The 15817-nt window shown below is 41.3% G+C and overlaps 1 protein-coding gene across 1 annotated transcript in view; it reads right to left on the bottom strand.

The window, feature by feature from the left end:
• The window catches only part of Dusp16 (dual specificity phosphatase 16), a 78016-nt gene that overhangs the window by 40852 nt on the left and 21347 nt on the right, over nucleotides 1-15817 (bottom strand). The window contains exon 2 of the mRNA XM_013352810.2: nucleotides 1579-2161. Within this exon, the coding sequence (XP_013208264.1) occupies nucleotides 1579-1806 (228 nt within the window). The 5' untranslated portion in view covers nucleotides 1807-2161. The remainder of the gene's footprint in view (nucleotides 1-1578; nucleotides 2162-15817) is intronic.

The following is a 15817-nucleotide window of genomic DNA, read 5'->3' on the forward strand; positions in this document are numbered from 1 at the left end:
CCTTCAGTCCCAGCACTTGGAAGGTGAAAGGAAGAATCAGGAGTCAAGGTCACGCTCACCTAACACAAATTCAAAGCCAGTTTGGACTTCTTGTGACTGTCTCAAAGAGGGATTAGGGGGTAGGGGATGGTTTGAGAAAAATAATCTAACAAGCCACTGGCTTTGTAAAAGCTCACATTTTACTGATTTTGAAACAATTAATGACTTGTTTTCAATTAATAACTTGAATAAAAATTAGATTCAATTAATTTACTGGATATAATTAGCACAGAAGCGGTTAAGTGCTTGTAAAAATGGATTTTTTCCAAAGGCAAAATTGATGCCACTTTTATGATGCGCTGAAAATTTGGTAAAAGGGTAAAGTTGACAAATGATAGAATTTGCAAAATAAAAATAACAATCCTTCACCTAAAGAAACATGTTAAACCAGGCAGTGGTGGCACATGCCTTTAATCTAGCACTCAGGAGGCAGAGGTAGGTGAATCTCTGTGAGTTTGAGGCCACCCTGGTCTACAGAGTGAGTTCCAAAGCTCCAAAGCTACTGAGAAACCCTGTCTCTCTGTCTCTCTCTTTTTAACCCTGTCTCTTTAAAAAAAAAAAATGAAGGAAAGAAGGAGGGAAGAAAGAAAGGGAGGGAGGGAGGTTTGTTAAAATAGCTACTATAGGAGTCTAGCGATCCGAGTTCAATCACTGGGATCTACCAGTCTAGCCTAAACTGCTGAATTCCAAGCTAGGAGGAAATTTCATCTCAAAAGGAGGTAGATTACATTTCCCAGGATAATACCCAAGGTTTTCTTCTGACTTCCATGATGTGCATGCACATCACACACACACACACGCACACGGTTCCTAGGTAACAAGAAAAAAACCTATGTGATAGAAGATGCTGTTCATTAAAAGATGTACTTATCCGAAGTTCAAGGCCATTCTTAGCCATATAGTAACTTTGAGAACAACCTGAGCCATTAAAACTTTGTTTAGAAAAACAAAAGGGGAGGGGGAGGAACAGCCCATGTATGCACAATATTATTCCAAGAATAATAATTTCCCAAACATAATGCCTCAACCAGTTTTACCACATATGAATGTTAATTCCACTTCTAATTATTAGTTCTTACTTTCAGAACACATGAAAAGAATGACTTTCAGTGGATTTGGAGAAAGACAAAATGTTGTTTAAATTGATTTCATTGAGACATTAATATACAAATAAATACAGTATATGTCCAAATTACAATAAATTAACTATCACGTAAAATATTATTTTGTCTTCCCCTGACATATTTGAGACAGGATTTCACTATGTAGCCCAACCTTGCCTTGAACTTGTGGCAATCCTCCCCATCAACCTCCCATGTCAGGATTACATATAGGCATAAGTCACAATGCCTGACTTAGTTTAAAATATTCTTAATGTGACAGTGTGATTGTTAATTTATTTTTAAGTATTGCAAGATTGCTAACATCTAAAAAGAAACCAAAATTTCCTCAAATTACTTTTTGTACTAAAAATGAAGCTTCAATTGAAATTATTTCCTCAGTATGTCCATTTAATTTAAAAAGTATAAAAGAATTTACCTTCTGTTTTGCAGAATGCTGGATAAGTTCTGTAATTAATACTTTGTCTTGTTGCAACCTTCGCTTCATCAGCTTGGAGCAGTTGATATTAATGGCTTCCAAAATGTGGGATGTATTGTACTCCACAAATGGCCGGCTATCAATTAGCAGCACTTTTTCCGTTCCACTTTCCAGCAGAGCCACCAACCTCTCAGTAACAATTTGAGTTCCAATCATCTCATGGGCCATGACAACAATAAGTCCTCTTTTCCCACCTCGTTCTTTAATTTGCCCCAATGATGTAATGGTGGTGTGCTCAAAGGCTCAGCCACTCCATTGTTAAGAATGTATGAGGTCAGGCTAGTGGTGACTGGCAACACAGAGTTAAACCCATTTCAGCAAGAGCCCTCCAGCTGAATGTCTCTCTTTCCTGTCGATACGCTCTTGCACAGGACTCCTTCCACAAAGCAGCCCCTCACATTTGATTCATAAAGAGATGACGGGAATAGCCATCCACAACAAAAGATGCTTTAGGGCAGCCAGGCCATTACATCATCCTTTACCTTTGCTCCCTCACTCCGCAGCTTCACACTGGACTGACAACCTATATGAAGAGAGAAAGAAAGACAGAACACAAAACACGGGGTCAGAAAAATAAGAATGAGTATCAGATTAGAGAGTTGTGACTCATAATATTTACTTCATTAATCTAATTCCATACTTAATACATGCTTCATTTGAACAAACAAAAAGATCAAGTAGACAAAGTTTCAAGAGGGAAAAGAGTATACTATTAATTCAGTTTTAACCTCAAAATATAAAAACTTCAAGAAAACAATACATAGCATTCATAAGTATAACCACCTTAACCACCTGAGATCCCAAACTAAATGATTTGTAAGAAATTAAAGGGCTAAAAAGGCAGGTCAAAGTACTACTATTCCAAATGGTTTTCTTGCATTTTACTTACATATGTCTAAAAACAAAAACAAAAAACCTGCACAGAGCAACAGCAAAGATTTAGGTTAGCAATTCCATATTATTAGGAGAAAAAAAAATTTCTCCTGGTTTAAGAATTCCTGTGCTGAGTGGACAGGTGCAAACAGTAGCCCCTCGAGAAGGGTCAGAAAGCAAGGCTCCACAAATTTCAGCTACCCTTTAAGAAGAAAGGGATTTAAAAAAAAATGGCTGATGTGTACATCACTGCAGAAGGCCTGTGATGTACACAGCTTTACGGCAATTGGTTTCACAGCCATAGCCCTGGCCTATCTCCTTCCCAAGCCCATCTCTCCATCTCAAATTTGTTGACCTGTCATAGACTTCCCCTTCAGTTTTCATACCTCATTCTCAGGAGAATCATTGACTTCTGGCCTTAGAAAATCCCCCCCCCCATACACACACACACACACACACACACACACACACACACACACACACACACGCGTGCGGCGCGGTGGTTAGAAAGAAAATGACCCCCATAGGGAGTGGCACTACTAGGAGGTGTATCACTGTGGGGGTGGGCTTTGAGGTCTCAAGTTACACCCAGTGTGTCACAGTTGCCTGCAGATCAAGATGTAGAATTCTTCTCCAGAACCATGTCTGCCTTCATGATGCCATGTCCCACCAGGATGACAATGGACTGAACCTCTGAAACTGTAAGCAAGCTGAACTAAATGTTTTCCTTTCTACAAGTTGCTGTGGTCACGGTGTCTCTTCAGAACAACAGAAACCCTAACTAAGCCCCTTAACCTAGAACTTGAAGATAGCAGGCAGAGCCTTTAAAATGCTTCCCCTATCTCATCAAACTCTTGTAAGGAACCATTTCCTAAGTAACACTAAGTGAGGTTTAGTGTCCATAATTTGGGTCAGGTCCTAGGCTTTCATATTCTGAGATTTGTATCTCTCCTGTCCATTTTTTTCTTTATTCCTTTTTTTTTATTTTTATTTTTATTTTTTATTTTTTTTGGTTTTTTCGAGACAGGGTTTCTCTGTAGCTTTGGTGCCTGTCCAGGAACTAGCTCTTGTAGACCAGGCTGGCCTCGAACTCCCAGAGATCCGCCTGCCTCTGCCTCCCGAGTGCTGGGATTAAAGGCGTGCGCCACCACTGCCCGGCCTGGTCCATTTTCTTTACATGAAATATTCTCTGTCTAGAAGGAGACATTCGCTGTTAGCAGTCATTAGAGATGAGCATTTGGTGAAAATGGCTTATATTAATTTCTTACTTCCACTCTTCTTGTAGATAAGATGCTCAATTTAACTTTAATAATAAGTAAAACCTTTCTTGTTCCAAGGACAATTTAAGATTATAAATAAATATTTGATTACCTGATTTCAGAACAAGATGGTAGAGATTTCAAACATCTTAAGGTCATATTCTCTCATTTTAAACTTAAATTTCAAGCTTGGGGCATGGAGAAAAAGAGACCAGCCTATAAAGAGAAGTGGCCTGGAATGTACTGGCTTTGTAGCTTCTACGAAATGCAGATGCAGCAGTGACTCTTTTTTCTTCACAACTGCCTAATTTATCTAAGATTCGTAAACGAAAGTGACCATCATCAGAAAGAGGGAGGAGGAAAACTGCACTCCAGAAGGAAGCACTGGTGAAGCTGGGCATGACAGCACCTATCTTTAATGCTAGGACTCAAGGGGCTGAAAAAGAAGGAATTTTGAATTCCAGGCCAGTCTGAGTCTCTGTCTCAGACGCGGGAGGCAGCACTGGTGAACAAAGCTCACTCGTGTCTGGAATCAAGAAGGCTAGAGACACGGTTCAGTACTGAGAACTCTAGCAGCTCTCACAGAGCCCATCTCTAACTCTACTCCCTGGGCATCCAAGACCTTCTTCTGGCACCTTCTCAAGCACCAGGAGCACACGTGGTACACACACACATGTAGGCAAAACATCGATACACATAAGTATTTTCTTTTAAAAGAGACATCACTGAGTGATGAAAACAGAATTCCACTCTCCTATAGTCCTTTCTCACAGAGCCTGACAAAGAGGTCCCTGAGAAATCTCATTTTACAAATCCTACATTTAGTATATTGTTAAGTCCATGTCTTGTCTACTAACCTGCAACTTTCACTTCAATTAATTTTATTATATTTATTTTCAATACACTTTTATGTCAGTGAGGAATGAGAGTCACCTCTAAGTTCAACTGAAGAAGCTAGAGCAAGAAATTTGTCTTGGCAATCAACAAACTTTTGCAAAGTACCCAACACGTCCACAGGACTGAATACAGTCCTGATTGCTCAGTGACACAGATCAACCAAAGTCCCTACACTGAGGATGTCTGACTTTCAAACCAGAGCTTCTACTGCTGGGTTACCCAGTTTTCTCTCTGGACTGGGGAAGAATGATGTGACTTGTGCACAAGGTGCCCAGAGAGCACAGAAAGCAGAAATCTGAGAACAAGAGCAAGCTGATTCCACCCACAGCACTGGGTCTCTGAGTGTGGTTGGCTCCTCTCAGTGATAAAATCAGGATGAGACACAGCAGGGATCTGGGTTAGGAGATTGAGACAAAAAGAGAAGATAGCAAACACGCACAAGCTGAATCAGAAAATGCTCATCTTTGCTCCCCTTCAGCAGACAGTTCTTCAGGCATGAAATGGCCCTAGCTGGCTCCTGCAGATACAGAAAGACTCTTGTCCTGACCAAGAAAGGATCTTTCTCTGCTCAGCCACTCTAACACGGGATATAACTTAAGCACAGGAGCGGGAGTACATTTGTACACATTTAGTACTGGGCCGAAGTCAGCTGGAGTCCTCTTGTCCCTTTACACCCAGATCTGATTTTCTGTAGTCCTAACTTGAATATGTGACAGAAGCCTGACAAAGGGCTGGAGAGAGTGAGGTATCGATGATCTTAACCTCTTTTCTTTATCAATAGAAAATTTTAACGAAATACTCACAGTCTGCTTCTACCCAGCAAGCTGGGTATATCTGTGGATAGAGTACACCTGCTTATCCAGAAATTAAAATTTCTCTTCAACTATTGTTAAGAATGCCAATACCCTGAGATGAGAAGTATATTTGTGGTGGCTTTGTTTTCAGACTTTTTTTTTTTTTTTTGCTTAATGTAGGATTTAAAAAGGGCAAGCAAATAGTTCATTGTTTGCAAAACAATCCAACTAACTTCACCTCCAAACTTCCTCATTCTCTGTCTCATGTCTGTGGGTGACATGTCTGATGTGTCTGTGACTATGCCACAATTAGCATGCAGAGGTCAGAGGGCAACCTTTGGAGTTGGCTCTCTCCTCCCATTGCATGAGGGTCTGGAGTCTGAAGCTCAGGTTGTTAGGCTTCTTGTACAGCAAATGCTTCTATTAGATAAGCCATCTTGACAGTCCTCCTCAAAATTTCTACTCAAACAAAGTTCAAGGAATAAATATTCTTAAACTGAATCACATGAGCAGAAATTCTTTTTCATTTAATTTTTTTAAACTCTCCACCCTTGTGTCCCCGCCCCAAAAAAGAAGAAGAAAAAAAAAGTCCAATTTGTTCTACAATATACTCACTCATGGTCCAACTCCCTGTGGTCAGATCCTTCCCCACCTGTACCCCCACCAGAAGCCGTCAATTTTGGAGCTATACTCCAGCATCCTGATTACTAATTTTAAGAGCTCTCTTCGATGGTTTTCGATCTAGGCTGTTAACTCTTTGGAGGTGAGGGAGGATAGGGGTTGTCACAGAGGCCTTCTATGTCCCTCTTTCTCAACTGTGAGTCTGTAGTCAATATTACAAAAGTAGTTTCTTTGCCCTTTACCGTCAGCAGGAACACAGATCATGCACTTACACATGGTTTTCGGCAATAGCATGGGCCATGACATCCACATGGTCTCCAGTGCCAGCATGTGCTACGAACCTCAACACGGTCTCTGGTGAGCACAGCACAGGCCATGGACACCATCATAACCCTTGGTGGCAGCACAGGCCAAAGGCATCAACATGGCCTCCTAGGCAACACAGGCCATAGACACCAATACGGTCCCCGATGATAACCCAGACCATGGACATCAACATGGCTTCAGGTGGCAACACAGAAAACAGACATCCGCCAGGCTTTCAGTGGTAACACAGGCCACAGACATCAACATGAACCCCAGCTGCAGCAGAACCATGGACCCAGACATGGCCTTATTGACAGCACGGCCCTTCAAACACCAACATGGTTTCAGGCGGCAGCACAGACCACAGAAATTCACATAACCTTCAAGTAACATTGACCACAGACATCAAAGAAGCCTCCGGCTGAGTCTAAATTCTTATAACCTACTACTTAGTCAAATTTTAAAGCTTTTACTTCCTTCTATTTTTTATATATATTTAAATGGTTGAAAAAAATCTAAAATTGCACGCATAACATGTCTACAAGTTGGATCTTGATGATAGTATTACAAATTGTCACAATACTGAAACTTCTAACACTATTCTGAAGTTTTTTAAATGTGTTACGTTGTAGATGCTTCTTATCTGTTTTTTTTTTAAACACATAACTGGAGACCACTGTTCTTCCTAAGATTTTTTAAAAATAAACACAGAAAACAAAAATGTTATTTTTTTCTCCTTTGTTCAGATAGTTCACCGACTATAGCTTTTATATCTTGCTTTTTTTCATTCACAAGACTAATAAAAAAATAAAACATTTCATCTCATTAGAAACTGAACCAATCAATATACCCATAAGTCTTCTATATATACCATTTCAGAAATCTAAACGAAATATGTAGAAAACAAACTTAAAAGACAATGCCCTCTTTCCCCTAGAACAATAATGTTCAATTAGCTCTGTATCTAGGTACCTAACAACTAAAGACAACTATGTTTTGGTCCTGGAGAAGTGATGTCATAGTTAAGAGCATTTGCTGCTCTTGTAGGGGACCTGAGTTCAGCTCCCAGCATCCACAAGGTAGCTCAAAGTTGCAGGGAAGTCAACAACTACTTCTGACCTTTGTGGACACCAGGCAAGCACATTGTATACACACATGCATTCAGGCAAAACACTCATACCAAAAAGGAGAAGCAAAGAGAAAAAAGAAAGAGGAGGAGGGGAGAAAGCAGGCAGGCAAACTGACCTTTTTGTAGGCTGAGGAAATAGCTCAGTGGGTAAAGCGCTTCCTGTACAAGAATGAGGACCTGAGTTCAGAACCACAGCACCTACATAACACCAAACAGGTACTGTAATCCCACTGCCCCTTCAATAGAATGGAGGCAGACACAGGAGAATCCTCAGAAAATAACAGACCAGAAACCTGATGTATGCAATAGTGAACAAGAGATCCTGCCTCTTATAGTCTGAAAGGCAAGAATCCACACCTGAGGCCATCCTCCGACATCTGACGTGCCGTGGTGGCATGTGCACCATACTCAGATACACCAACACACACATCATACACGTACACAAAGATTAAAAGATTAAGAAATACAATTCCTAGTATAATTTACATTTCATCAAATAATTTATGCTTTATAGGCTGTGACATCTAACATCAAACACTGTATAACTTACCCCTTAAATTTATAACTTTAGTTGTTTTATGTAATATATTTAATGTTTAGATTCATCAAAATTTACTCTATATCTAACTCTGAAATACATCAGTCAAACATACTACTGACTTTGTTGTGAGTGAGCACTGTAAGGTGGAAAAGTGGAGTTTGTTTTATTTTTTTTTTTTTATGGTTTTTTTTGAGACAGGGTTTCTCTGTGGCTTTGGAGCCTGTCCTGGAACTAGCTCTGTAGACCAGGCTGGTCTCGAACTCACAGAGATCCGCCTGCCTCTGCCTCCCAAGTGCTGGGATTAAAGGCGTGCGCCACCACCACCAGGCTGGAGTTTGTTTTATTAAAGGAACAATATAAAGATTAATTTTTAAAAAGCACCAACTATTTGCCTTTAACGCAATTAAGAGGAAGACATTTGGGTTGACTTTCCTTAGTACATGCAGCCAGCAGTGTATCCAACTAGACTCTCCCACCCCCACCCCGGTTCTAGGGATTTAACCCAGGGTCCTCATGTGCACTAGGTAAGCATCTTCAGCTCAGCTCTATTATCCTATTCTCATTTGTTTGGGTTTTTTTTTTTTAACTTTCTATTTTGAGAGGATCTTGTAAAGTTTTCCACACTAGTCTTGAACTTGCTCTGTAGCCTAGGCAGTCTTGACCTTGCAATTCTCCTGCCTCAACCTCCAGAGGTTGTAGCTCTGTAGTCCCAGATCTTGCTAGGACCTCCCCACCCCCAGATTATTATTAAATGAGTCTACTAAACATTTTCTTAGATTAAGCATTTTTCTCTTAAACTTTCCAATAACATGGCCATGATTCCAAGGTCAGTCAAATGAGGACATAAGCAACTGCAAAAATAGAAAGTTCCAGGTGCTAGAGAGATGCTCAGTGGTTAAGAGCAGTGAATGCTCTTTCGAAGGACCCGGATTCAATTTCCAGGACTTACATGGCAGCTCACAACTGCCTGTAACTCCAGTTCTTCTGGCACTCTTACACACATATGCAGGCAAAACACAACTGCACATAAAATTACAAAAAATTCCCCTTTTCCTTCTACTCTTGATGACAATAAGGTCTGCTACTGGGTACGGCTGCCTTGAACTCACCCACATGGCCTAAGACAAGCAGGGTAAGAAAGGAGGCCCCACAAACATTTCAAAATGGCATCTGGAAAATGAGAAGGCAGAGCGATTGGGTTCTTGCTCTACATTCAAATGTACATTTTAAGTATTTTCTTTACAAAGGGAGATGCTCAAGGAAGGGAGAGCATTCCTATGCCTAAACGGTGCTTCCAAGACCTATTCTTGAAGAAAAAGATTCAGTCTTGTTTGTGGGACTAGAGTTCAACTTCAAATTCTCAGCAAGTCATGCAAGAAGGTTAGAATCAGGTGAGAAGTCTATTAAACTAGACTTAATTTCCTCTCCCCCACCAATAAAAATCGACGAAACAGACTACAAAATAAAAGAAACTTTTAGGGGAGTTCTAAAGGGATGCTAGTAATAGGAAACGGTACAAGTCTACAGGGGGGACTAGACTCGCTGCCGGGAAGACAGCAAGAACACCTTAGGCTTTGACTGTTGTAGTTGTGGAGTTCAGAGAACTGACAGACGGCTGAGTGTATGGTTTAATAGCAGAGTGAGGCCCTGAACCAATGCCCAACACTGTCGGTATAAAAATTCTAAAAACAAAGCCAAAAACCTGACGGAAATTCAGAGATCTCATGTTAGTAAATATGTTCAATTAAAACCTACCCTAACCAAAACAGCCTTGAACTTAACATGTTTTGTCCACATTTTCTTACCCCAAACCAGAAGACAAACACTGATACATGATAGTATCAGAAGAGACTGCTTGAAGCAGCTCTACCTAGACAACCAGCGAAGACATGGAGACAGAAACACGGTAAAGCCCAGCCTCCCACTGACAGGCAGCACTGCTAAAAGCGGTCACCACTTCAGGCTGTTATCACGTTGTTCCCGGAGAACCACAGAGGAGGTGGAACAGCAGCTCACTTTCAAAGATTAGCTCTCCTTTGAGACATAACCAGATCTGAGGAGCCTTAAAGAGTTTCTGCTAGCCAGGAGCAGCATACTCTCGGGACTGGCTCGACAGGAGCTTAAGTCTTCCTTCTCAGCATTGTTTCCTGTTTGCTTAGCTGACTTGTGTCAACAGGTAGAGCTTCCCATTCCCTGACCCACCTGAGCCCTGATCCTTCCCACACTACCTTCCCCTTTCCTCCATTACCCATGCTCCTGCACCCACAGCTCATGCTTCCTCCTAGCACCCTGAAAACTTAAGGTCCTGCCCACTAGAAGAGGAGCCTGGATATGGGGTGGTCATCTGGGAAAAGGAATGCAAGGAGGGAGCCACCAGGCAAGAGGAAAAGGTTTACTCTGGGAGCACAGAAAATGTTCTGGAAGGCTTTTCATGATAGAGGTAAGCTGGTGGTGAGGAGAGATTTACAAGTTAGAGTCAAGGGAGACTAATGTATACATCCTGGTCCTCCTGAGCATCTCCCGGACAGGTTGTAAACAAGTCAATTAGTGATTACTGAACACCTAAAATGTGCCAGATACTGCGTTGAAAATGCAGCAATAAATGATAACTGTTCGTTACAAATTATAAATGTAAATGTATTACCTAGTTATATATTATGCAAGTAAAAAATTCTTGCCATCTTAGAATTTAGTACTGGGATGCTGAATTAGTCATTTTTCCATTACTCTAAGAAAATCTGGCTGGGTGGCACACACCTTTAATCCCAAGAGCACTTGGGAGGCAGAGGCAGGCAGATCTCTGTGAGTTCAAGGCCAGCCTGGTCTACAGTGAATTCCAGCACAGTCAGAGCTGTTATTATAGAGAACCCATCTCGAAAAACCAAAACCAAACGACTAAAAAGACCTACTGAAACAATTAACTCATTAAAAGAAAATATTGTGTATTTATATGCATGTCCATGCTTATGTGCCAGGGGTCAACTTTAGGTGCCATTCATCAGATGCTAGTCACTTTGTTTTTTTTGAAACAGGGGTTCTCACTGCAACCTAAGGCTTGTAAATTAGGATAGACTAGCCAACCAGAAACCCCAGGGATCTTCCTGTCTTTGCCTTCCCAGAGCTGGGATTATAAGTACCATCTTTCCAATATTTATTATTATTGTTTAAAACAATATTTAAGTTTAAATATATTTTGATCATATTCTTCCCCTCCCAACTCCTTCCAGATACTCTCCCCCCCACCTACCCAACTTTAAGTTCTTTCTCAAAACAAAACCTAATATAACAAAATCCCCCGCAATCACCACACACACACACACAAAACAACCACTGTGGAATTCCTTATATGATTCCTTATCAACCCCTGAACATGAGGTCGTCCTGGAGTGGTTGATACACCCAGCGTCACTCTTAAAGAAAACTGATTTTCCCTCTCCCAGCAGGGATGAGTGACTATTTAGTTGTTAAATTTTACCCTAGTGGCTAGATTTTCATTCACTCATTTAAAAAAAAAAAAAAAGATAAAACAAAAACTATCACATTGAAGTTGGAGAGGCTGGTGGGTTTCTGTAAGGTCAAAGCTAACCTGGTCTACAGGGCTAGTTCCTGGACAACCAAGGTATACAAAGAAACTCTGCCCCAAAAAACAAAAAGCAAATACAAGATTCAGAAACCTACTCACATTCCCACACTCAGGAATCCCGTAGAAACACTGAACTGGAAGCTATAACACATGCACAGAGGACCCACTAAAGACCTGTGCAGGCCTGAGCCCATAGGAGCTGTGCTTGCGCTGATTTAAAGGACTTTGTTTCCTTGATGTCCTCCATCCCCTATGGCTCTTAGGCTCTTTTTACCTCCTCTGCTGCAGTGGGAGGAATTTGACCAAGACATCCCATTTAGAGCTGAGTGTTGCAAGGTCTCTCAGTCTGCATAATGTCTGGCAACAACATATCCAGCATTTTATGTGGGTGCTGAATGTTGATCTCAGGTCCTCTGCTTGCATAGCAAGTGGTTTACTGACTGTACCATTTCTCCAGTTCCTAAAAAAGCTATCTGGCTCAGAGTTTTGGAAACTCCAGTCCAAAATTGAGCAGATCCATTGCTCTGGGTACTTCTTGTGGGCATGTCAAATAGCAATGGGCAAGAATGTGAAGTTAGGCAAACTTCTCACATAGCAAACCTGCATGCAAAAAGAAGCTGGGGTCCCACAATCCCTTTTGAAGGCATGCCTCTTGTAACCTAAAATTTTCCCACCAAGATCTTACATCCGAATGGTTCTACTACCTCCCAAAAAATATTAACCTGGGGACTAAGTCATTAACAGATGAGCCTTTGGGAGGGAATTCAAAATGCAAATTCTAGGAGGTACATATAATAGGCAAAATAAAACATATGGTAGTGGGAAGTCTATGGAGAAAAACTAAAGCAAACTTTTTTGTAGGTATAGTATTTGCCCAACATGCTCAAGGATCTCAAGAAACAATACACAAACACACACACACACACACATGCACATACTCACAAATTCTTTTAAATGTCTAAACAAATGTGAAAACTAAACTTTAGTGTGTATGTTTGTATATGTGCAAGTGTTTGTGTGTGCACACATGTGTGTGTTTGCTAGGGCCTGAACCTTATGAATGTAAACTCTGTCTACAGCACTGAGTTTTATCTCGGCTGCCCAGAAAACTAAAGGTTAAAGCAAATAGTTGTGACTAGAAACTTGAATTATAAAGCACATCAATCAGTTGGGGTATACGTTTAATAAAGTACTAATACTCTTAAAATGTATTTCGAGTGTTAAAAGTTTCCAAAGCAAAGCTGCTTAAACAAATCACAAATGTAATAGAGTATGATTTTTCATTCCTCACCAAAAAGGTGCAAATTCTCCTGGCAAAGTAAAGCAGTAGGCTTAGGTCACCATTGTCAGCTCCTAAGTAGACAAGCATAACAAGGCTCGAACACATTCCAGGCATGGCCTTCAAGCACAGACCACACCTGCTTCCAAGGCCCTGGGGCTAAAAATAATTCTGGAGCCTCAAAAATGGGAGGCCAGCCAGGCCCAGGGGTAACTGCTGGCCCCTTGCTCAGCTCCACTCAGGGAAAGCAGGAGCTATAAAACCACACACACACACACACACACACACACACACACACACACACACACACACACACACGCTTCCTTCTCTAAGTTCCTGTGCCAAGCACCCACAACTCAGGCCAGCTCAGTTTCTTTGCAGCTTCCAAACAAAACTAATCCTAGGAGTTTAGAAAAAATAAATAAAAATGAGATTTCATGATGTATTGTTTTTTAAAGAAAAAAAAATTGGACAGGACTCAGAAGACCTTGTTCCTCATTTCAACTTTACCAAAATGCTCAGTGGCCACCCAGAACATGCCACTGCACTCTCCCAAGCCGTGTTAGTACACTCTGTAGAGAAACATCTGACATGACTTCACTAACAATAGAAAGACATCACTGTGAGCATCTTATGATCTAGAAAGAGCCAGAACAGGAAGGTACCAGGGATGCTCTGATAAGTCAAGTAAAAATATCACAATTTATATCCTCACATTAAAAGGATAACTCTGGGGCAATGGGTCCACAACCAGCAGAGAAATTGTTCCAAATCATCTCTTTTATGAATAGGGACTCCCAAGACGTGATCCGCAATAACTATTTCCTCTTCTCTGCCATGTAGCCCAGAAAGATGGTTAACAACATTGTTTACCCCCTGCAGGAGCCTAGGCTATACTAATTCTAACATCACTGCATCTGTCCACACACCGTAGGCACGCATGCACACACGCATACAGTAGGTACTGAGAATTTAATGGCATAAGAAAGCTAAACCACCAGGGAGCGAACCATGGAGTGACAGGGTCAGGGCCTGGGCAGAGAATGGCAGAACAGCAGAAAGCAGAGACCAAACACTTGCAAAGCCAGGGATGCTGCCTGACCTCTTGGCTACTGTCCACTCCGCCCTCTTCACTGTGCAGCTTTTCCCTGTGATGGTTTCAGCCCCTCATCTAACTCGTTTCCCTGCCTCTTCTTTGTTCTACGAAGCTGTCGTCTCCTCTTATCTCCCTTGCTCTCTCTTCACTATTATAACTGAGCCTCTAGCGTTCAGGTTAAACTCTTACCATTAATTCATTTTCTGTGGTGGTATTTCGGGTTTTTTTTTTGGGGGGGGGGGGTGCCAACGCCTTTGATATGTTGCTATTATATAAAATAAGCACAACTGTTCAGACTATTTTGACATAGTCACCAATGGGTCTGGTGTTCTTAAAACACTTAAAATCTTTATTACTATAAAACATTTTTTAAAATAAAGTGTTATTTTAAAGGGGAGGTTAAAAAAATTTCAGCATACATCGCTGGGTCCACAAATTAACTCCCCGCCTTCCGCTTTCATCAGCCCTGAAATACTGTGACGATCTAGATACCAAGGCCAGGCCTCAACCTAAACCTCAGAGGAAGATTCTTGAGGCTTCCACATCTGGATATGTAGTAAATAACAATACACAGATTAGTTTTCAATCTATTAAAATATGAGCATGCACGGACAAAACCAGCTTCATCGAGGGTGTGATGGTACCTGTGGCCCTGCCAGCCGCCTGACCCTCCAACCTCTCGTAAGCCACTAGTTTTAGCTGAGCACAACCTGACCCAGAAGGAACATCAGAGAAACAAGAAAGCCAGAACACAAGGTGCTCATTGCAAGCCATGTAGCTTGACTCCAATACAAGTGTAGCAATACAATTTAAAAAAATAAAACATATTTTATATATACCAGATTATATACCACAGAAAATATCTACAGAGTCGGGGGCGGAAAGACTGTCCAGAAAACACCTATCCTACAATGCAAGCCTGAGAGGGTGTCATTTCCGCCTTCTAGTCTTCAGGTAATTGTCTAAGAGGTCATCAGTCATCTTCACACAGCAAGATGGCCCTGCCCTCTATAACCCAGAGGTGACGTTAGGTTCAGACATGCCATATACAGCAAATGCTGCTCAAGTTTATATTTCCAGCTGAAAAACATCAATGTCAGCACTGGCTTATCTTACAGTAATAAAAGGCATTGTGGGAAAAGCAAAAGAGACAGCTAATCTCTTGTAAGTATAAAATAATTAGTTATAGCTGAAATGACATTTTGAACAAATATAAAAAAAAGAAAGCCTTCCTAGAAAAATCTTACTTTCAAGATGACTTTGAGGAAAATTGGGACATGAACCCAGGGAGAGATGAGGAAGAAAGTTCCAAATGGAATAAATGTATGAACACAAAAGGAGACACAAACAGATTTTCCTGGCTGGAGCACTATGGTGATATTTTGTTTGTGCTTTAACAAACAAAGCTTGCGGTCAGTAATGGCAGCACACACCTTTACTCCCAAACTCAGGAGAGGAAGACAAATCTCTGTGAGTTCAAGGCTACCCTGGGCTATACAAAATTGAATCAGTCTAAAAGAGAAACAGAGACAAGCCAAGCAATGGTGGTTCACACTTTTAACTCCAGCACTAGGGCGGTGATATGGCTGAGCAGAGGGAGAAACATAAGGTGAGAAGAGACAGCTCAGGATTCAGGCTGAGGTTTCTTAGAAACGGCATTCAGTCTGAGGATTTCGTAGAGATAAGAACTAGTGGCTGAGCAGGCGATGGTGGCGCTCGCCTTTAATCCCAGCACACAGGAGGCAGAGGCAGGCGGATCTCTGTGAGTTCGAGACCAGCCTGGTCTACAGAGCTAGTTCCA

This window comes from Microtus ochrogaster, assembly GCF_000317375.1.
Source record: "Microtus ochrogaster isolate Prairie Vole_2 chromosome 14 unlocalized genomic scaffold, MicOch1.0 chr14_random_2, whole genome shotgun sequence".
Lineage (NCBI taxonomy): Eukaryota > Metazoa > Chordata > Mammalia > Rodentia > Cricetidae > Microtus > Microtus ochrogaster.